Raw genomic sequence first — 23,869 nt, 5'->3', positions numbered from 1 at the left:
CCTGTCAGAACCTGTTTTTAAAAATGTTTGTGTTTGCAAAGATTTTTGCTAGTATTTCACCCGTATCTTAGCCATTAAGTAAAAATGTTACACCCTTCATCTTAGCAGAAGGATCAGGGCTAGATAATCGCTAGCATTCACCTTTTCTTTATCTTTCAGGGAAGCGAAAACCAAAGGCATTCCATCTCATGGGCACTAAGGGTCCAGAGCATGGGTCAGCAAACTTTTCCTGTAAAGAACCAAATAGTAAATGATTTAGGCTTTGTAGGCCATGCAGTTTTGGTCACAGCTGCTCAACTTTGCTGTTGTAGTGCCAAAGCAGCAATAGACGGTACAGAAATGAATGAGCCCTGCTGTGTTGCAGTGAAACTTTAGCTAGAAAAGTGTGGCTGGTGGACCAGACTCGGCCTCTGGGCCATGACTTACCAACCCCTGGTGTAGTGAGAAGTATGAGTTTTGAGTTGTCACTGAGAGTCTAATCCAGCCCCAGAAGATAGTACTCCTCGCTCGATGGCCTTTATATGAACCCAAGTCTCCTGCTGATGGTTAATGAGGACGTAAGGCCAGGCTGGTCTTCAGTCTTCTCCTGAGGATGTGATCACACCTGCAGAGATTTATGTAGACCCCCGAGAGAATGCCTCATTTCCCCTCTTCACTCTACCTCAGGAACTGTGCATCTAACGCAAGGAAATAGAGAGTGAAAGAATTCTTGACAATTTAAATGAAGTCATGGTTAAGGTGAGGGGTTAGCAGTCTGCACCTGGATGATTTTCTGGGCAATTCTCACCAGTTGTGAATTTCTACCAGGGGCTGCCAACCTCCTTTTCCCATGTGTGGTACTGTGCAGGTCTTTCTTGCTCAAATGCTTTCTCTCTTTCTCAGTCATGCTTACTCACATTGCCTCCCTCCTTTCCTTTTTCTTGCCCCAGCACATAATGCCACTACCCCTCCCACCCCCCCACCCCCAACACATACACAAATTCCCGTACTCTGGCACACAAGAGGACAGAGATGACGTGGATTCAGCTTTGGAAAGTTTGCCGCCATCAAGCCCGAGCCCCTGGTGGGTGGTACTTTGTGCTGTCTCAGTGCATCACACGAGTGGTCAGGTCACCAGAGCAGTAAGATATTCATTTAAACATATCCTCACCAATGACCGACGATGCACTTGCACCCTATTATGCACTTTCTAGAGACAGACTCCTGGTGAGCACAGTCAAATGCTAGACCTCAGACGGGAGCTGAGGACAAGGCAGGCCCTGGTTAGTCTCTCCAGCCTCCTGCTGTTCCTGCCGTTTAATCTGACCTGTAAGTTGGTTATTCTAAAAAGTCAGTTACAGGGAGACTCACTTAAAAAGATAGAAACACTTCTTAAAGATAATTTTAACCTAGACTATATAACTGAACATTTATTTGCCAATATTTTGGAGTCGGGCTAAAGGCTTCTTAAAAATATATATATATTTCCTTATTTCTTTCTTTATTTTTGCCTGCGCTGGGTCTTAGTCGTGGCATATGGAATTTTTGTTGCGGCATGCATGAGGGATTTCGTTCCCTGACCAGGGGTTGAACCTGGGCCCCTTGCTTTGTGAGTGTGGAGTCTTACCCACTGGACCATCAGGGAAGTCCCCAAAGGCTTTTTTAAGTATCATGCATCTACTGGTCAGGGTGCCCATTTTCTTTCTTGCATAAGAGACACCTGTAATATACCTAGAGTATCCGATTGTGTTTTATTTGAATCAGAGTAAGAACTGAAAGATACATGGGAAGAGAGCAGAGCGCGATTCTGAACGTGTGTGGTTTTCCCTTTTCCCTTGCTGTCATCTGACCTGTATCCGACTCCACAACAAACCCTCCAGCAACATTCCTTATCAAGTACTTCCGGGGAATTCAGCTGAGTTTGTGTGTAAGCAGCGATTCTTTTTGCTCTCATGTTTCATCATTTCAAGCACCATGCAATTAAGTTAGGTAGTTACAGTAACAAGCATACAACTCAAGTGTTGAGGACAAAATTGTATAATCTTTCTAGAAATTAACTTGGGAGCCACATGGGTTTGTTATGGCATGGGCTTTAGTCATTATCTTTTACCCAGAAGAATGTCAGTTCATCTGACCAGATGGTTAAAAGCAACTCAATTTAGAGAGCTTCTGTCGTATTAGAAAAGAGATCAAGACCTGAACTTCTACCCTCAATTCCCAGTAAAATAATAACCGTTTATTGTTAACAAGCGCTGGGCATTGCACGTTAGTTCATTTATTCCTTTGACAGGACTGGCACTGATTAGGAAACCAAGGCTCAGAAGGGTGTAGTTCTTGTCCCAGGTTATACAGCTGGATCAAGTAGGAACTTTGAACTCAGGCTGTCTGACTCTAAAATTCACTGTGCTACCCAGCTTACAACTGGTAGTCAGAAGTCATCCAGCTAGATTTCAGTTTTCCTTATCCTGCCTTGAGGGATGTCTGGTTGTTTAAAAGTCAGTAGCAAACTGGTGGACTGTAGGCCCTACAGAGGTGATACAGGACTTATTTAGCTTTTACTGGCTGTAATGAGGGAGTAGTCTTATCTCATATCTTTGCCTCTCTCTGTGCTCTCATATGTCTGGGCTGTGAAAAAAATGCACGACTGGATGTTACAGTTGAACTTTTGTTCTGGATTTGGATTTTTTTTTAAGTTTGGCATTTGAGCAGAATCACAAGTTGTAGAAAGTGGTAATCTCTAGACATTTGAGGTCTGATTCACCAACGCTATTGTAATTAAAGAAAAACCTGTATTTGCTCCATTTTATCCTAACTCACTAGGATGTTTTTATAAGTAATGAACCTAGATATTTAGCAAATAGCATGTATTTAGCTGTTGAAGCTTTCATGGGATCTTCTGTTCATATGTCTCAAAGTTATCCTAAAGATAGGAGTTGGCCTGAACGCTGAATTCACTGAGAAGTGACTATGGAAAGTGAACTATACTGGTATATAGAGGCAGCCTTAAAATACAGAGTATAGAAATTAAGCAGCTTGACAGTTCTTTTAGGAGGTATGCTTATTAAGTATTGAGAGCCTCAAGTGTGATGATTTCAGTTGGTCATAGCGTGTTAATGAATTTTGAATTGAGGCAGTTACGATTAAGCCTGTTGCCTTTTTCAACACTAATCATTATTAAAATGATGATTGATCTTAGTGATTATGAAACCATTAAAAAGGCATCTGCCTATGCCTGAATTAACAGGATGGATGTAGGTTTTGTAGTTGTAGCCAGACAGGACTTTAGTGATTGTGATTTCAAGGTGCTTGTTTGTTTAGGCTCCTTCCTGTGTTTTCGGAACCTGCAGTACTGTTTTTTGTCACAGGGTACAAACAGTGGGGTTGAGGGGTAGTGCTTGGTGCGACCCCTTGGGCCTCACTGTGGCATGTAAAGTGAAGGGAGTAGGGTGGTTTATCAACTTTCCAGAACCCCACCCTTAACTGGGGAGACGCTTGTGGAGACCCTTCCGTGAACATTCAACAACACAGCCGCATGATGACAGCAGCCACTTTATTGAGTGCAAGCCATGTGCCAGGCATTTGTGCCATCAGTATTAAACCTTAATTCCCCCAGGGTGGTGGTGGCCCCATTGAGAGGAGGAAGAAACTGCTGCCTGAGCATTTCAGTGCTTTCCCTCGGGCCACACAGCTGGTCCAGCAGAACCGGGGTTTGAAACTATTCTTCATTATCTACAGTCTTGTGCTTCCTTAAGAGGGTGTTCTTTTGGGAGATTGCTGCAGTCTTAAGAAAGCTGGGGAAAGAGTTCATCGCATCCAATGAACGAAGACACAAAAATATGATTCAGAAGAACAGCCTCAGGCTCTCTAGAGCCCACCCAGCTCAGAGGGCCTTTTACCCTAGCCGACCACCTTTCCCATAAAGCATCTAGGGAAGAGGGACCCCATTTCTCCCTCGTGTCCCCTCCTCCTGTGTGAATTATAGACGCCCCTGCCCCGATCGCCCTGCTCCCACCTAGGACGTGTGTGTGCCTGACGGCAAGCAGCCCCGTGCCTGCCAGGGGATACATGTGACTCTCGAGCTCCGGACTTAGGTGGGGACCACGGCCCAGCTCTTCACATGCCCCCATGCTCCCTACCCTGCTTCTGTGACCTGATGCCCCACTTAGGGCCCAGCGTGGGTGTCATTTCACTCCCTATCCCGCTCTGGTTTTTCTGAGCCGTCCCTCATGTGGACTCGAGGTGGATCAGGGAAGGTGGGCAGGCTGTGGGGTAGATCAAGTCTGCCAGAACCTTCCCTCCTTTCTACTTCCAGCGCCCAGGTGTCCTCTGCTGCTTTTCCTGCCCCCGGTGCTCGGCGTGCCGGTGCTGCCCTTTCCCTCTCTGGGTTTTAGTTTCTCCATCTGCTGGAGGACGGTGCTATTGGGGCTCTGGAGTGCCTTCCGGATCTGTGGTTCAAAGCTTTCCCCACCTCGTCCTCCCTTTAGTGCCCCACTGAGATGCCTGTATCTTCTTCCTTCTCGTAAAAACTCCCATCTTGGCCTCAGCCACTCTCCTTTCCTTCCTCTCCAGGTGACCCTAGAGACAGGTGACTTCCAAGATGGCCCCACTTCTTCTCCTAGGACAGGCAGGGAACTCCCTGTCCAAGCTTGTCCTACGTCTCTGGTTCCTTATGTGGAGATTCAGTTCTTCCTCCAGAAACATACCTAGGATGTGTGCCTCGTCCCCATCACTCCCTGGGTTTACTCTTTTTAACTATTTGGTTTGCTTCTTGGGTGTTTGGCCCTGTACACAGTTAGGGATTCTTTAAATACGTTTTAACTTCAGGGGTTTTGTGGATAGATGTGTGTGTGGAAGGGGAGAGTGTGTGTAACCAAGCATGAGGGTAAGAGAGTGGTTATTATTCCCCACTGGTGTCCAGTGGTGGGTCCAGATTATTGGCTTCCAGAGCTCTGTTTGTCAACATTTTTTTTTGAGGGCGGGGCAAAGGTAGTAGATACATTTTACATTGTAGCTCCCAAACATCTATGTATATATCATCTGAAAACATGACTGATGAAAATATACTTACTCTCACTAAATTCTCATACTTGCCATGCATTCCAATAGTTTACGTTCTATTTTATTTCATTTTTCAAAAATTTCTGGATGTAAATCACAAAATGAACTTCATATTCATTCCACTTTAAACGTCTTCTCCATTACGGTGTACATTCCGTGAAGGCAGGCAAAAATTAATCTAATTCCTGTAATTAGTGCTCAATTCATATTGTCAGCGGATTCTTCTAAGCAAATCCTCTGGAGAAATATCTTTATGTTCTGAGAAACAATTTCATTCAAAAGATAAGGTGACTTGTGTCACTGGTCTGCTTTCCTTCCACATTAGCTGTTAGAAATCTCAGAGGCACATGAATGAAAATGTGTTCATAGTACGTATATCTTTGTTATGATCTTATTCCTGTTTCATTTTATTTTCTTTTCCTTGTTAATTTTAATTTCTCATCTTAAGATTTGTCCTAAATATTTAGACTTCCAGATGATTTTAAAGATGATCAGTGATAAAACCACAAATCAGACATACCTAAAAGTAGAGACAGAAAGTCCCCCATGATCTTGCTCTCAGAGGCAAGCCTTTTCATTTTCAGGTGTCTGTGCTGCAGACTGGCTTATTAAGAGAGCTCCTCAGACATCAAAGGGATCGTGTTATTCGCATTATCCCTGTAGTAATGTATCACAGACATCCTTCCCTGCCCTTACATGTAGATCTCCCGCATTCTTTTAAACAGCCATCTAGGATTCCCTTACTTATTTATTTCAAATTTTTATATTCTTGCTGCCTAGAGTTCTTTTTTTGGAGCGAGGCAGATACTAAATAAAAAGTTACTTTAAAAAGAACAGTAGAGGTTAGGAACTAACCCTAGCCACTTGACCAGAAGGAATCCCCTCTAGTGACTGCTTCTGGAGGCACCAGTTTTCCCGAGAATGGAATTGCTCGTAGAAAGCCTGTGTGGGTCTGAGCTTGGGGGATGGTGGCAGACACCCCTGCTGCACCCCCTTGCAGCCCACCCCAGCCCCGGCATCTGGGAGCTGGTAAGTGACAGAAGAGGGAGAGGTTTGACTAGCAAGGCCAGATCAATGCGGGGGATGCTCCCCAGCTCGGAGTGGGTCTGCAGACCCTCAGTTCTGCTTAGTCATGGCCTTGGGTATTGATTTCTACTTCAGGACCACAATTAGGTAGTGCCTGGTTTTCAACCCACCCAATGTCTTTTAAATTAACTTCATTTTACTTTCTAATACTAAAACAATGATGAATAATAGGCATGGAGTAATTAATCTTCTGAGTAAATGTATCACATATTTTATCTCAGTTATAGACTCCACACTTCATGTATTTTTAAACACTGATTCATGACTTTATGAATTTGTTCAGAAAGAAATGATCTATGTTCCAATGGCCTCATTACATTTACTGGAAAAAAAGCTGACCGTGAATGAGGGTTGTTCATCCCAAAGACTGGTTTTTATGGTGGAGAGACACACCTGGTGAGCTGAATGGTGCCGGCTCCCCCGACCCACCTTTGCTGGCACGGTTGACACGTGGCCTGGGAGCTGGGCCCTGTTTCACCTCCTGAGTGCCCTGTTCTATGATGGGCTCTAGGCAGACTTTGCTGGACAGTCCAGGTGGTGTAGGAGCTGGGCTAGATGGGCGTCTGTCTCCCTCAGAGACGAGCCGGTGCTGACCCTGGGCCAGCCCCCTCGGCTGGGGGAGATACCTGCCCTGGGGGTGTGCAGACCTGCAGGGTGGGCAGCGAGCTGGGCCCTGGACCCAGTGCCCATGTAGCGGGTAGTTAGCAGGTGCTCTGTGCCAGGCCCTGTGCTGTCCCTGGGGCATGGCCAGGCCAGGGAAGCGTGTAACACAGACGCACCAGTAAAGTGAGCCAGCGTCCATGGGTGTGTGCACGCCACATGGACCCTGGCTCACGTGTTTTACCTGTGTTGCCTCATTCACATTCAACAACAAACCTGGCCCACTTCTGCCCTTCTTATTCTCACTTTATGAAGAAGCAGCAGCAGGGAGGGGTCAAGTCACTTGCTTGAGTCCACAAAGCCAGTAAGGGGCAGATCCGGAAGCTGACCCCAGGCTCTTTGTCCTCTGGACAAGGTCAGAGTGCATCTGAACACGTGACTGCAAATGTTCTTAAGTGGGGGCAGCACTGCCCACCAGGTACCAACACGATTACAGTTGGCAGCTCCGCCCCCAAGGTGCATCCTCAGGCTGCTCCGTCCCAGTTGTCTGGACGACCCGAGGCTGAGGGCCTGGTGGAGCTCCATAAAAGCCCAGGTGAGACTTGGCAGCCATGGGACTGGCAAGGAAGTACGCTTCCCCACCAGGTGGGCGCAGTAAGGTCTCTTCAAACCAGAGGGCACGGTTACTGCTCTTTGTTGTTCCCGTTGACTGTGACCCTCATACATGAATGGAAATAGTAATCCCGTCTTTGCCTGTCTTACTCCGTAGCTTGGAGAATCAGTTGAGATGAGAGGTAGGAACGTGTTTCTTTTCTTAGATGCTGTGTGCAGGTGTGCACATGGTGTGTTTATAGGGGTACAAGTGAGCGTCGGGGGCGTGAAATGAGATTACACTTAGAATTCAGATGTCAGGAAATTTAACCATAGACAGATGTGAAAGCCTCTGTTAATGGAGAAAAAGAATGACTGCTTTCTTGTCAAAATGAAGATGTTTGGTTTTAAACTTACTCAGTTCCTGCCATTTTGAAGTGTTTGCTCATTTCTTTTCACCCAAGGAAGTGGACATGTGGGAGCATTTGGTTCCTGTCAAGCAAATGAAGCAATACTAAGAAAAGACTTCTTTTATAAAATGTTGGGGTTTGGCAGTTTTCACATGACCTGGGCGCATTAGATCCCAGGCAGGCAACAAGCTACTTTGATCGGCCCCACATAGGGCACATAATCTCACTGCCGTTTACCTTGACCTGAGCTGTCAGAAGAGGATGGAAAGTCCTGACACACTTAAGAAAGAAAGACTAGCTCTGTAATTCCACCTAGGAGAGGTGAATGGATCTGGGCCTGGGTTTCAGAACTGCTGGTGGGGCTCCCTGACAGTGAGACAAGGTCTCGACCCAGGTGCTCAGAAATGCAGCATCGGGCTCTGCTTTTTTTCTCCTTTTTTTTTGTGGATGATGCCATCTTGGTATTTATTGAGGCTAAATGCTCATTTCTCTGCTCTGTACGGTGAGAGGGTCTGCAGAGGTAGATGCAATGGATCTTGCCCTCAAGGTAGTGACAATCTACAAATAATACAAGATGACACCTTATATGTTCACCTGCCCAGCTTAGACCAAGAGCTCTGGAAAGCAGGGCAGTGCCTTGCCTCTCTCTGCTTTCTTTCATGGCCTCGTACGTAGTTGGTGCTCAAGCATTTGTTTTATGATTTACTTTCATGATTAACTGCAGGTAGTGCAACTTTTAACTCTGGGGTGGCAAATAGTTTTGACTCACATGCCCACTCGAGTCTGGGGGTGATGCCTGATTGGGCACCGTGTGAAGCTGCGTTAGGGTGCAGTCGGAGGAGTGCCGGCTGGAGACTGACGAGGGGTGTCTGCTGCAGGGGTGCCTGAGGAGCCTCCCCCGATAAGTACATCATGCTTTTGAAAGAGGGGGCAGAAGAGCACTCAGAGGAAATGAAATGCCCCAGTCTTCTCTGAAAGGGTGGAGCAGGATTTAGATCAATAGAAAAAAAAAATGCTTTCAGTGATGGAGAAGAGCAGTGACAGAGACCAGAGGGTCCAGTGAGTGTGACATATATGCAGGGTGTTATGGGAGCTGACAGACTGGAGCAGAGGGGGAGTCGTGGAGGAGGAAAGGGAGTTGGGTGGAACAGAGTCCCTGTGCCCGGCGGGGTAGCATACCAGTTGTTTGTTGGTACGTAGAGCATAGACAGATTGTGTAGAGGTCCTTGGGGACGCCAGATAGAGGAATTGAGACGTGATACTGTCCTCTGCTTTTCAAGAAGCTTTCCCAAATGCTCCACACACAATTAGTTGCTCCATTCCACATCTCCCCACAGGAGATTCCCAGTACTCTGCTTTAGCTTTGATTGTCGTCTGCTCTGTCTAGAAATGTTAATGTATACATCTGCTGTCCTCCACCAGGACATGGACACTGTCTTAGCCATCTTTTGTCTCCAGTGCTCAGGACTGCACCTGGTATGGAATAGATACCCAGTGAATATGGCTGAATTAAATTGAAATAGGGCGCCTGAAGTCTAAGCAAGGTGGGGTGGAGGTGGGCAGTGCCTTTGTGGTGAAGCTGGGTGAGGAAGTGTATGGCTGCCAACCATAGAATGTACCCACTACCAAGGGGTCCCAGGATGAGTGGGATGGGAAGCAAGCCAAGTCTGAGGCATCAAGTTTTCAGGAGTGTGTAGAGTCCCAGAAACCAGTTGGAATTGAAGACAGCAACAGAGAATGGATGAGATGGAGGGAGGAAATCAGGAAAACTGAGCCTAGATGAATTCCCAGAGGCAGTGACTTGCAGGGCTTATGGGTCCTGTGCACAGAGAACCATCCCTAAGCCTGTGGTTCAAAGGGAATCATCCAAGGAGTTGAATCTCTTGAGAAGTGAGTAGCTGCTGGAGAGTCTCTTAGGTGCTTTAACTTTCAGAGAAGCAGAGTGATCCTGTAGGCCCCCGGTATCTAGTTAGGACTTTTGTTTGCAATTGACTAAAAACTGAACCTAAACTGGCTCAGTTTATTGGCTTTTGTAACTGAAAAGCCCCAAAGTGGGGGGAGAATTTTGCCTTCAGGTTCAGCTTGATCCAGGGGCTCATACAGTAGCATCAGAGCTAGGTGCTTTCCTCTATCTGAGCTTCTCTGTTTTTCTTTTTGGCTCTCTTTCTCCTCATCTTTTGGCTTGGCTTCTCTAGGTGTTGGCTTTTCATCTTTATGTCCCCCTGGTAACTCTAGGCTTATAGCCTCTGAGAGCTAAGTCAAGCCGATGACAGAACTTCTGGCCTAGTGACTGAGTGAAACCCAGGATTAAGCTTTAACTAGACCTGGTTGGTGGGCATTTGGACACATGCCTATCCCTGAACCAGTAACCTGGGTCACATGCCGACCCTTGTGGCCCCTGGACTGAAAGTAGGAAAGGAGCAATTCTCAGAGGAAAGTCAGGGTGCTGTTACCCTGCGAGTTTTGCTGGGTGGCAAGAACCATAATGAGCCACCCCCTGCCAGCTGCTTGCTTTACCCTGCAGCCAAGCAGCAGCTGCCTCTGTGCTGCCGATAAGTGAGGCCACATCCAGAGAGAGTGCCCTGTCAGCTTCCTCTGCCGTCTTCCCATGGACCAGATGTCTTTGAAGTTGGTCTCCATGGAGCAGTCAACCAGGCCACCTGCTGGACACCTTCATTTGTCATCTCGGGTGCATTCTGGACGGCATCCGGGGCAGTGGCCCTGCTTGGCCTGGGTGGTCATGGGGTCACTGGACTGGCGACGGTCCTATGAGGTTTCTGTCCCATCTCCTGGTCCTCCTACTGGGACACCACTTCCAGAGCCCGGGAGTGCGGCCTTGCCCCTTCCTGTCCCGGGTGGCCTTTGATGGTGAGTTTCTGATGGTTTCACAGGGCTTTTTCCCGCTTCACTTAATCTGATTTTCACCGTCACCTGAGTGGGCAAGGGTGAGTATCCTGGCTTTATGGATGAGGAAACTGAGAAGCAGAAGGGGCAAATGCCTTAGCCGAGTGCCACAAGAAACGGACTCACTCGCATGTGCTCTACAATTTGTACTTAGAAACCAAAGGTGAAGAAGAAGGAAGGCATGCTGACTTCCAGCCAGTCTCTTCCTGTGAAAGAAGAGGGCTACCCATTGGCGGCCCTCTAAGTACATACTTCATTAATACCTGCAGAGGAAAGCGTTACCTCTGTTTACATCCCCGCGCTCTGAGCTGAGTCCGCCTGCTGCTCCCCCTCCCGTGATCCCCGGCAGAGTTTACTGGAGGTTTGAATCACACATCAGAACCCTGTAAGAGTGGCCACAGCTCCTGAGGGCACCTCCTGGAATGTGTGAGGCAGCAGGTGGGAGGGTCTCTCGGGCAACCTCGGGTGACCTGGTCACCTGACAAGGCAATGGCTCCTCTTGGATCTTGCTGCCCCTCGTTGGCTGTCCTCCCTGGGGTCCCTGGTCCCTCACGTGGCTTTCCTCTGAAGCCTGAGTCTGGACATTGCTCATCAGGTCATAGAGAATTGTAATTTCACACTGGAAGACATCATCCATTCAGGCTTCTTGTTTTACAGGTGAGAAACAGAGACCCAGGCTTAGAACCTTACCTCCTCTCACTCCCACCCCCAAGTCCATGGTGTTCCTCGGTCCCTTCATCCTCCCCCTCGCCTCACACCTGTGCTCCTGCAGCCCTGGACCTCTCATCACCCTTGACTGATTTGCCCTTGTGGGTGTTCCTCCCTCTGACTAGAGGTGGGGAAGCCGTGGGTGCAGAGCAGGAGCTGCGAGGCTCTTCCCAGGTGTTTAGTCATGGGCGTTTTCCTGGGACGGGGCCTGCAGTATTGTTATGGGTGGGATGTCTGTGTCCCACCCCCACCTCCCCCGCCCATGTTCATGTGTTCAAAGCTCAACCCCAGTGGGATGCTGTATGGAGGTGGGGCCTTTGGGAAGTGATTTGGGTTAGATTAGGTGTTGAGGGTGGGGCCCTCATGTTGGGATTAGTGCCCTGAGAAGAAGAGGAAGAGATCTCTCTCTCAATATGTATATTTCCACCAAGGATAGGCCAGATGAGGACATCATGAGAAGTCAGCTATCTGTAAGCCAGGGAAAAGGCTCTCACCAGACATTAGATCAACTGGCACCTTGATCTTCCCAGCCTCCAGACTGTGAGAAATAAGCCTCTGTTTGTTTCAGCCACCCAGTCTATGGTATTTTGTTATGGCAGCCTGAGCTGACTAAAACAATTATGGAACGTCTTAGCAGGAAGGGCTATTGAATAATGTTTGGTCAAAACTTCTCACTTTGCTCATTTATAAATACCGAGTATCTATTTTTGTGACAGACTTGGGAATACAGTGATATATGAAATAGAAATGGTCTCTGATTTTATAAGAAATTATCATTTATTGGGAGAGACAAGTATCAAAGAGGTAGTTTTTTTTTTAATTAAAAATTTCCATTGTGAATAGGGCTATGCAGAAATATGGTGAGCTTTAACAGTGGGCCCAAATGTTGTCTAGGAGGTCAGCAGCGCTTTTGCTGAGAAAGTGTCATTTAAGCTGAGCCTCAAAGGACAAATAGAACATAGCCTGATGAAAAGGCGGGAATTGGTCGGGGTTGGGGTGGGGGGAGGCATTCTACAGCGAGGGAACTGGATGTGGACCTGAGTCAGTCAGGAGCTGAGCTGGGGCTAGCAGAACACAGATATAGCACCAAGCCCTGCATTCTCTCCACAGCCCTGTGCTGGGCTTGTGCTACTGCCGCGTCAGGGTTGTGTGCTCACCGAAGAGGGGAGTGGACACACACGGGGGTAGGCAAACCAGGTGGGTGAAGCAGCATGGGCAGAGGCATGGAGAAGGGAAAGCATGGACTTGAGAACACAGTGGGAGGGAGCAGCTTGGCCCGTGACTTGGAGTGGACACTCCTGCAGGAGAGAAGCAAGCAAGCCAGAAGGTACAGAAGGGTGGAAGGTGAGGGCGTTCACCAGGGGCTCCGGCTGGGATTGAAAGGGAGGTCCTGTGAGATGTTGGGATCCGCTATTTATTGTCTCTACACTCTGACTGTTGATTCCAGGTGTGTTCTAGGAAGGGTTTTTGGTAACTTAGAAAGATTCCTACCCTGCTTGTTTTGCTTTTTGGTACATGTGCTAGAATCCCAAGTTCTCATGTTTTTATAGTCCCCTTTCAGTCTGGCTTGGTTGCTTAATTCCTTCTCTTTTTTTCTTCTCTACCTCCTATTAGTACCTGTGAGTACTTTATGTGTGCCCTGTATGGTGCTGGATGTTGGGGTTACAAAGACAGTAAGAGATGATCTCTGCCAATGTGGAGCTCAGGACTGCAGGACACAGAAGGGATATGTGTGTGGAGGGGAGACTCTGTACCTGCTACTGCCAGGGTGTATGCCAGGAGGCCACTGCAAAGACTTGGGCCCTGTGGGTGGATGAGCAAAGCAGAGAGGTGAACCTTACGTGGCTCATGAAGTCTTTGTTGATGTTTTGACAGCAGGCCGGGGACTCTGTGAGGGTAGGGGTCAGGCTTTTTGAGGAGGACCCAGGTGCTCAGGGATAGATGGGTGGATGGTGGTTGGGTGGATGAATGGATGAACGGATGGATAGGTTGATGGTGGATGGATGGATGTTAGTACCACAGCACTAGTAAAGGGGTGCTTAAAAATAGGACAACTGCCAACCAAGTACAGTTAAAGATCTTGTCATCTCCTAATTCCTGCCAGTTGACAGTTTCTGTTTCTCAAGGCTCTGTGAGGGGTTAACTGGTTTAGAGACTGTTGGTTTAGAGCCTCTCCTGTTTAGTGAAACTTCACTGTTTAAAGAAGATAAATCAGGTTGCAGAATTTGATTTTAAGCCTTTATTTCTCTAGTGACTTGAGTCTCATGGGGGACTTTTCATCCACATAATAGGGTGGTCTCTGGTGCTTTCTTTTTTTTTTTTGGATGCGCAGGCTCAGCGGCCATGGCTCACGGGCCCAGCCGCTCCGCGGCATGTGGGATCTTCCCGGACCGGGGCACAAACCCATGTCCCCTGCATCAGCAGGCGGACTCTCAACCACCGCGCCACCAGGGAAGCCTGAACTGGTGCTTTCTTAAAAGATGGTTTGCTGGCCCTGCCCGCCCAGGATCCCTTGTTAGTGAGGTGGATCCTTGCCGGTGGCTGGTTGGGTGTGCCTGGCAAATGCAGGGAGACGGGGGAGCAGGAATCATGTACTCGTTTTGTTTAGCCTGGGGTAGGGCTTTTAAGGTGCAGTCCCTGCCCAGGGACCACCTCATTTCATGTTCAGTCCTTGAGGGCTCTTGCACACCTCTTTTCAGCCATCCCATTCCTTCATCCATTCTGTGGTTTCTTCCATCCCAGCTGCTGACTCCGTATCTTTTCTGTGCGACGTCTCATGATCCTTCAGCCAGTTGCACGGTCCCACCCCACCCTGCAAGGAACCTGACTTTTTTGGCAGCTTCCTTTCGGATCACTAACCCAACATTCTTTTCTCAAATGAACAATCCTCTTGTCAAGTAATTACCTCCCCTTCCCACGATTGTTGTTTTGCAAGATTTTTTTTTTTTTTAACACTACATTTGCTTAAATGTGGAGGTGTATTTGTTTTACTGGAGTCCTTTTAAATGGCAGGACTGGAGACCAGGATGACACTGGCTTCTGGGCAAACTGGTCTATCGTGCTCTCCAGGCTGTGATTGTTCAGCTGGCACCATGGTAGAGTCTCTCTGTAAGAAAGAATCATGTTACAGCCAGGTTATATTTCTTATAATCAATTCCGTCAAGTAACGCACTGAGGATTTTGGAAAGAGAAACGAAAGTCTTCGAAAAGGAGAGGATGAGAGAAGGGGATAAAAGAACCCTAAACAATTCAGTTGCATGAATGGCCCTTGTTTTATTGGGACAAAATTACTTGTAAATAAACGCCAAAGAGGAAAAACAAGCTGTGTTTGGTAGGTGTACTCTCTGTTCCCTGTCTTGTTGGTCTGCTCTGCAGTATAGTGCTGTGTTGATATAGGGATATAACTGCTATAAATATTGATGGCAGCAGAAGCCTTTTTTTTCCCGTCTGGCCCAGTAAATAAAGCAGCAAGGATAAAAAGGGAAAAGGAATTGTAAAAATCCACGTGCTGTTTCCAGCTTATCTTGTTCCCTTACAACTCTACCTCTCAAAAACATGTTGACGATCTACCTTTGGTGGTCGGGGTCTAATTTGAGTACAACAGATTGGTTTATTCAGGGATTTTTTTTGGCTTCTTATTAAAGCAACAGAGTGGCTTTTCCTTTTAGCTCTCTAAGTTAGCGTCACTGCCTCATTGAAGCTTTGCTGGATCTCTCCTCTGTAGCTGGTAGCAAAGTCAGTCTCTATTCCTCAGAATATCCACAGTGGCCTGAGTGCACCCCTCGTGGGAACCCACCACCCAGGGATGTGGCAGTGAATGGCAAGACGAGCCCTTGCTCTCACAAGGCTCACAAGGACTGCAGAGTGTAAACAGAGGAGTCCTTGGAGGTCTGCGTGTGGCACGAGGGGGCCTGCACGCTGCTACTCTGGGAGATTTCAGCTGCTCACCCCAGCCTGGAGGGTGTGGCTGGCTGTGCGGAGGGAGTAGGTCGTGGTCCGAGAGGGCCTCGCAGCCTGCTGAGGGGTGCGGGGTGTATGGGATGGGATGAGCCAGGCTGAGAGCAGGACGTGCTGGCAGATCTGGAGGAAGCATGAGTGTGGATGTTGGGGACGAGCTAGGTTTTGAAAATTGAAAACACATTGACTCTGGCTAACTGACACCACAGAGGAATTTATTAGACCACTAGGATGGTGTTCTGAGGATCAAGGGCTGCTCTGGGGGCACGTTAGGAATGACAGGGACCTGGGGGGGAAGAACCGATGAACTGGCTTTTCAGTGTGACCAGTGGGGAGCCGATAATGGGGGTAAAGGCTGGGGTACCGCCGGGGTTAGATGGTTTCCCTGCTGATAAAGAGGAAGGATGCAGTGGCAAGATGCGGTGAAGTCCCACCCGGGACTGGGACTCGTCCGCGATGGAGGGGTAGCACTCTGGCTGCGGTCGGCTAGACCCCAGGGTGGCTTATGCAAAAAAGTGCTCACATGGAACAAGGCAAGTCCTTGCAGGGGAGAAGTGGTCTAACCCTTTGGCCTTATCAGAGGGCAGAACTGCTTATGAAGGTGCAGAGCTGCTCTTTGTCAGTTCCCTCTCCTGAGATGTCCTCTGTGTACCACAACTGAACCCCTACCTCTTGCACCAGACTAAACTTTTCGAAGCTAGGACCACAGTGGAGACATTTTTCTTACCTTGGCTCCTGGTGTGGGGCCCATCACGCAGAAGAGGTGTTCACTAAGCATTTCCTGAGCCAAATTTATTCGCCCCCTTGCACCAGGCATCTTAATAAATGAATTCTATGACTTCCGTTTTCCTGAGGCATTGGTAACTTTCCTCAGGTCTCACAGAGGAGAATTAATATTAGCAGAGGACTTTATGGCCTGTATGGGACAGTTTTAATTACTTACGAGTTTTCATTTAGTTATTATTTCAGTAGCTTTTTGCCAGCAAATGCCTCTTGTAAAATGAATCGCACACATCTCAGCGGTCCATATTTCTATTGAAACCAAAGCTGTATAAAGAAAACCTTTGTAAAAGAGGAAAGAGCCAACATTTTTAGACCTGCTGATGGATGCATTTTCTACAGCTCATGGAATTGCATGAGTTGGAACTGGAAAGGTCCTAAGAGCCCTCTAGCCTGAGGGTGGCATCTCGGAGGTCTGCGGCAGTCAGATGGGAGTGGCTGCTGAGTCTGGAAGAAGAGGAGGATTCAGGGGCTGAGTCCAGGCTCCCTGGGAATGTGCGTGGTGACCCATCAGCTGTGTCAGCCGGGAGAGGCGGCACGCCAGTAAGGAGGCTGTGGGCTTGCTGTCCTGAATCCCCTCCCTGCACTGTGCAGGTGAGGAAACTTAGGTCGAAGGGATTGCAAGGACTTGCCGAGGTCACCTTGCTGCTCAGTGACAAAGATGATCCTGACTTAGAAGTCAGATGGAAACCCAAGAGGAAGAGAGGGTCAAAGCGGACTCAATTTGCTTTCTTCCAAAGGACATTCTGTTCAAAGCCCTGTGGGAAGCTTTGTTGCATCCTTGTGCTTTTCTGGGCCTGATTTGTCAATCTTAGGAGGAAAACACGCGGCATTTTGCAAATGTGTGCAAATAACAAGCGTGCTGTTATGTCCTAGGCAGAGTCACTGCACACACATCAAGGCAAGTTGCAAAGTGCAGTAATATAGCCACCGATGAAAAGTGTTTTACACTTAGTTGCTTATGAGAAATTCTGTGTTAGAATTAAAATGCCTTCTTGCTCCAGGTACAGTGTTAATTGTTCCATTTCTCATAATAAAAGTTTGCTTGGAGAAAAATGCTTATATATCTGAGATACTGATCTAATACGTGTTTCTTTTCTTCTTTCCCATCCCCCCTTTTTAAAATTTCTTTGTTTCTCTTCACAGGAAAAAGTAGAATATGCCTTCCTGATTATTTTTACAGTCGAAACATTTTTGAAGATTATAGCGTATGGATTATTGCTACATCCTAATGCTTATGTTAGGAATGGATGGAATTTACTGGATTTTGTTATAGTAATAGTAGGGTAAGTCCCTTTTATTTGAGAAAATTTTTTTTTTTTTTTTTTTTTTGAAAATGGGAGGTGGGGAGTAACAGAAAACAGTATTTTAAAGGAACAGGGTTGGTCCTTCGTGCCAGTGATTGCTGCCAGAACCTGTCAGGAGTTCTCTGAAGCCTGATGATGCTGCTGTTGGTCTCTGGGCAGGGACCAATTTGAAATTCTCTTGTTGTTACTCCCTCTTTCAGTAACGTGTTAAGGAAGGAAGTTTAAGCTCAGCTTGTGATGTGAGAGGGTGCATCTTACAAAGCCTTGGGCCTCCACAAATAGGCCAGCCCTGCTGGTGCTTTGAGTCCAACGTGTACAGCTCTTATGCTTAACACTCCATTAAGCTAGAAAACCAAAATAAAACAGTAAAAAAGTAATAAATCCTTCATAGCAGTGAGGTACTCTGCTATTTAACATCCCTTGAGGAAAGCTATTAATTTTTTCTGCTGAGGTGGGAGAAAAGATGTGGCATGCTACTATCGCATTTCACATAACAAAACAAGTGTTTGAAAAATATCAGATATCCGACATGAAATGAAATAAACCAGAAAATGCAAAGAAGCAAGACTTCTCCCAGAATCCTGTCACAGGAAGAAGGCACCAACAGTTTCAGTTAAAGGAGAATGTTAAAATAAAAAACAGTGGCCTGTGTTATTCTGGTCCTTCAACACCTGGAAGTGTTTCCAGCAAGAGAAAATGAATCAGTGTCAGAGGAATGCTGGGTCTTTGGACCAAATACCCACATAGGAAAATAAGATCTATTCCTTTGCTGAGTCTTAGTTGCCTAGCTGTAAAATGGGTTACTCCTCAAGTTATATTTTCTCCTGTAGAGAGAGAATGTTAAATGGCCTTTCTGTTTTCATCTCCATGACTTCATTCAGATGCCTTCTGCAGTTGAGCAAGGTGATTTTTCTTTTGGATTATTCTTTGTCATGAATCCTTTAGCTTTTCATGGGAGACTAATACTGCTGGATATTGGGAGAGTGGGATAAATTTTGAGCCTGTTCTTTCAAACCTAGGAAGTTAAAGTGGGATCCATAGTGGTAGCCCAACAGGATGATTAGACTTACGGAGAAAAATGTTAACTTTTGCAAAAACCACCCTAGTACGTTGGACTCTAAGGTATTGTGGCAAAGGTAGTGCAGCATCAACTAAAATGAAGATATGTACCATGCCTTCCTGTATTTGATGAACTTTAACAAGGAGTGGCAAGCAGGAGCCTTACAGGTCTCTTGGTTCTGGAATAATCTTGCTGTGACTCTCCTGACTCTGGACTTCCCGTTCAGCTAGAGTATGGAGCTGCTTAGCTCCATTTCTTTTGTCCCTACCCTACAATCAACTTTCTGTCTGGAGGCATTTTTTGGATTATCATACAGCACAAAGACAGGGAACCAAGAAGAGTGTGGTAGTCTCATTGAGTTGAAGTGACAGAGACAAGAGTTCAGGGAGGCTGAGGTGGCTGAAATTTGAGAGGCATGATATGGGAGCAACGAGGGAGATATTGAGAGAAAGAGGTCCGTAAGTATACCTTGGGGTCCTCTTGAGATTCGGCTAAAGACTAAGCTACCCTATATGGGATGATAGTCTATAAGGCCAGGCAAAGATTACGACTAGGGAAAAAAGAAAATCTGGGGGGCTATAGCTGACTAATAACTAGGACTCACATAGGTCTGGGAGTTGTTCAAGTTATGACCAACCAGCGTGGAAAGACCTCGCTGAACACCCTGGACTGTCAGTAGAGACCCCAGAAGGGCCATTAGTAGTATGGGCTAACTAACTCTAGAGCAGGGGTTGGCAGACTGTGGTCAGTGGGCCAAATTCAGCCTGCTACCATTTTTTGTAAAGTTTTATTGTAACACAGTCACAAGCACTTGTTTACATAGTTGAGTAGTGTGGTTTAGGTCCACAAAGCCTAAAATGTTTACTGTCTGGCCCCTTACAAAACCATTTTGCCAACTCTTGTTCTAGAGTAAAAACCATCTGAAACCCCTACTAATAATATTTGAGAAGAAGCCTGAAAAGGAGCAAACTGACATGCAAGTAACTTAAATGCCTGCCAAAGCAAAACTCAACACTCTTGAAAGGAAGACAACAAAATCCAGATAATTAAAGTGTTCAGCATCCAGTCAGGTATTACTAGACATGTTATGAATTGTGACCCATAATCAGCAGGAAACTACATCAATAGAAACAGGCCTAGAAATGACAGACATGGTGGGATTAGTGGAGAATTCCTTTACAGGACTTCTAAAACTGCTATTATAAATATGTTTATGGACCTAAAAGGAATATATGACTACAGTGAGAAAAGATGCGACTATGTAAAAAAAAGAACCAAATGGAACTTTGAGAGCTGGAAAACATATCTGAAATGAAAAATTCCCTGGATTGGCCTAACAGCAGATTAGACTCAATAGAAGAAAATAATCAAGGAATTTGAAGATATAGGAGTAACACAAAGAATAATGATGGAAAAATAAATGAATACCACCCTGGTGACCTGTGGGGCAATATCAAGTAATCTAACATACATATATTTGGAGTCCCAGAAGATAAGAGATAGAGGGGAGACAGAAAAAAAATATTTGAAGAAATAGTCCAAATTTTCTAAATGTGATGAAAAATATAAACTCACAAATCCAAGAAGCCCAACAAAACCCAAGCAAAGTAAACATGAAGAAAGCTACATCAAGGCACATCATGATCATAAATTGCTCAAAAGCAAAGATAAAGAGAAAATCTTAAAAGTAGAGAAAAAGCTGTGCAATTACGCAAGCAACTGTGCAAGCCAGAAGACAATCATTTTTAAACTGCTAGGGGAAGAAGTCCATGTAGAACTCTTATTCAGTGAAGATATCTTTAAAATTTGAAGTAAGAAAGAAAATTTTCAGACAAACCATGGCTGACAATTCATCAGGAGACCTGCACCTTAACAAATGTTAAAGGAATTTCTTCACGCTGAAGGAAAATGACAATAGATAGAAGTATGGATCTGTACAAAAGAAATGAAGAATGCCAGAAAGAATGAGTGCATGTGTAAATATAAAAACTTTTTTCTCATTTTAATATCTTTTAAAAGTAGTTGATTATTTAAAGCAAAAATAACAACAATGTATTGGGGGGGTTTATAGCATCTATGAAAGTAAAATATATGACAATAGTAGCACAAAGGACAGAAACAAGGAAATAGCCATATACTATAGGAAGGTGCTTTGCAGTTGGTGGAGTTATTTGAAGGTAGACCATGAGAAGTTAAAGATGTATATTGTAAACCCTAGAGCACAGGCCAGCAAACTTCAGCCCATAGAACAAGAATGGTTTATTGCCTCCCCTGCCCCCCAACGCTGACAAAGTATTTTACTGTCTGCTTTAGCAGATTAAGTTTTATTGGAAGACAGGCACACTCACTAATGTTTATGGCTATTTGGTGTTAGGATGGAAAAGTTGACTACTTGTGACAGAGACCCTATGGCCTGCAAATCCTAAAATAGTTACTGTCTGGCACTCTACAGAAAACTTTTGCTGACACTTGATCTAGAGGAGACACTAGAAAAATAAAGCGGTATAGTTAATAAGTCTGTATTGGAGATTAAATGGAATTTTTTAAAAGCTCAATTAATTTTTTTAAAAAGTAGGGAAGACAGGAACAATGGACAGGGCAAATAGGAAACAAATAGCAAGATAGTAGATTTAAACTCACCCTTATTTAAAATCCACCCTTACTTAAAATCCAGAGGTTATCAGATTTTATATGTGTATAAAAACAACACTCAACTCTATAGTGTCTGTAAGAAACCTAATTTATAAAGACATAAATAATTTGAAAGTAAAAAGACAGAAAAATATGTATCATGAAAAACTAGTCAAAAGAAAGCTATATTAATAACCAACAAAGTAGACTTCAGAATAGGGAATATTATCAAGGGTAAGGAAAGACACTTTATGATGATATAAAGGTGTCATTTCACGAAGATGATGTAATAATCCTAAATGTGTATATACACAGACGACGTGTGTGTGTGTGCCTGTGTGTATGCATATATACACACAATAGCAGATCTTCAAAATATACGAAGCAGAACCTGATAGAAATGAAAGGGGGAATAGACAAATCTTCAGTTGTTGTACATTTTAATACCCCTCTCATGAGGAGTGTTGATAGAACATCTAGTCAGAAAATTACTAAGAATATAGGGAGATTTGAACAGTACCATCAACCAGTTTAACTTAATTGACTTTTTTAGAACACTGTACCCAACAAGAGCAGAATACACATTCTTTTCTCACGCATATGGAACATTCAGCAAGACAGACATATTCTGGGCCATAAAACAAGTCTCAGTGAATTTAAGAAGATTAAAATCATATTAAATTATATGTTTTGAATGAATTTAGCAATGTTTCTGGATAAAAGGTCAGTATAAAAAAACTGAATTTCTATATATTAGTCATGAATAATTTGAAAATAAAAGATTAATGACATTACTATTTACTATGGCATCAAAAACCATGAACTATTTAGGGATAAATAGTGCACTGAAAATGACTAAACCTGCTGAGAGAAATTAAAGAAGACTTAAATACATGGAATGATGTACCATGTTCATGGACTGGAAGACTCAGTATTGTTGGAATATCAGTTCTTCCCAAATTGAGGTATAGATTAAATCCTAATCTAAATCCCAGTAAGATTGTTGTAGAGATGGACAGATGTATTCAAAAATTTATATGGAAATTAGAGAGGCTCTAGACTAGCCAAAGAAATCTGTAAGAACAAATCTGGAACCTGATTTTAAGACTTCCTATAAAGCTACAGTAGTCAGGACAGTGTGATATTAGAGTAAGGAATAGACATAAAGATCAATGGGACAGAATAGCGAGTCTAGAAATAAACCCATATGGACGTGATCAATTGTTTTTAGACAAAGGTGCCTTGATGACTCAATAGGTTGAGGAAACAGTTTTCAACAAATAGCACTGGAACAACTATTTATCCATATGAAAAAGAAGACTCTCCATTCTTAACCTCATACCGTATACAAATATTACCTTAAAATGAATCATAGCCCTATATTTAAAAGGTAAAACTATAACATTTCTAGGAGAAAATCTTTATGACTTTGGGGTAGGCAGAGATTTCTTAGGACCCAAAAAGCACTTGGCATAAAAGAAATTATTGAAATTTTGAACCTTATCAAAATTTAAAACTTTTCTTCAAAGGAGATGCTGTGAAGAAAATGAAAAGATAAGGCACAGATTGGGAAATAATATTCCCAATACATATATTTGTATTACCAATACATACCAAGGACTTGTATTCAGAATTTATAAAGAACTCTTATAACTCAAAGATAAGGAGATGACCCAGAACATAAATGGGACAAAAATTTGAATAGGTCTTCACGAAAGAAGATATGTAAATGGTCAACAAGCACCTGAAAAGATGTTCAATGTCATTGGTAATTAGAGAAGTGCCAATTAGAACAACAGTGACATAGTACTACATACCCACTAGTATTAGTAAAAAGACCGACGACACCAGATTTTAACCAAAATATGGAGCAACTGGAACTCTTACACACTGCTTTTAGAAATGGAAAATGGTACTATCACTTTGGAAAAGTTTGCCAGTTTCTTACCACGTTAACCATACACTAACCATATGACCATATTACCAGGACTATCCTGGGTACTTACCCAAAATAAATGAGAATACATGTTCACAAAGAGACTTCATTCATAATAGAGAAAAACTGGTAACAACCCAAGTATTCCTCAACAGGTGAATGGATAAACTCATTGTGGTATGTTCATACAGTGGGATATCAGTCAACAATAAAAAGAAATGAACTGCTGATAAATGTAACAGCTTGGATGAATCTCAAAACCATAGAGAACAAAAAAAGATAAACAAAAAGGAGAACATGTTGTGTGACTCCATTTATGTAAGATTCTAGAAAAGGAAAAAACAACCTAAAGTGATAAACCAGATAAAGTCAGTGGATAGCTGAGGCTGAGCTGAGGATGACTGTAGGAGGCATGAGAGAACTGTTTGAGATATTGGGAAGGCTCTCTGTCTTGGTTGTGGTGTTTGTTACTGGGGCTTATGCATTCATCAAAACTCATCTCATTGTACACCTTAAATGGGTGTATTTTATTATATATAAATTAAGCTGCAATAAAGTTGGTTTAAAGATCATCTAGGAAACTAAAGTCGAACTGGACTTGGTCTTTTTTTCTCATTAAATATGAAAAACTTTAGAACATCAGATTACCCTTTATCTAAAATATGTACTAAATTGTAGTCAAAGAGCAGAAGAAAAGTTCAAAAAGAAAAATAAAAATTATTATGTCTTCCCTTGAACAAACTCCTGCTCACTGAAGTTTCCAACTGCTAACTCTAAATTCAGTGGATTTTCCGTTCCAAGTCAACCATGACCTATTGCTTTTGTCAAGATTCCCAATAACAGAGAAGTCAAGAAAGTAATT

At 44.5% G+C, this 23,869-nt stretch overlaps 1 protein-coding gene across 10 annotated transcripts in view; it reads left to right on the top strand.

Annotated features, from left to right (window-relative positions):
- CACNA1D (calcium voltage-gated channel subunit alpha1 D) overlaps nucleotides 1-23,869 on the top strand; it is a 328,454-nt gene that overhangs the window by 154,509 nt on the left and 150,076 nt on the right. For all 10 annotated transcript variants that reach the window (XM_067043912.1, XM_067043915.1, XM_067043911.1 and 7 more), the window contains exon 4: nucleotides 17,220-17,359. In XM_067043912.1, coding sequence (XP_066900013.1) covers nucleotides 17,220-17,359 — 140 coding nt within the window. The remainder of the gene's footprint in view (nucleotides 1-17,219; nucleotides 17,360-23,869) is intronic.

The sequence above is a fragment of the Kogia breviceps genome, chromosome 10 (assembly GCF_026419965.1).
Source record: "Kogia breviceps isolate mKogBre1 chromosome 10, mKogBre1 haplotype 1, whole genome shotgun sequence".
Lineage (NCBI taxonomy): Eukaryota > Metazoa > Chordata > Mammalia > Artiodactyla > Physeteridae > Kogia > Kogia breviceps.
This window is presented reverse-complemented; position numbering and strand designations above follow the sequence as displayed.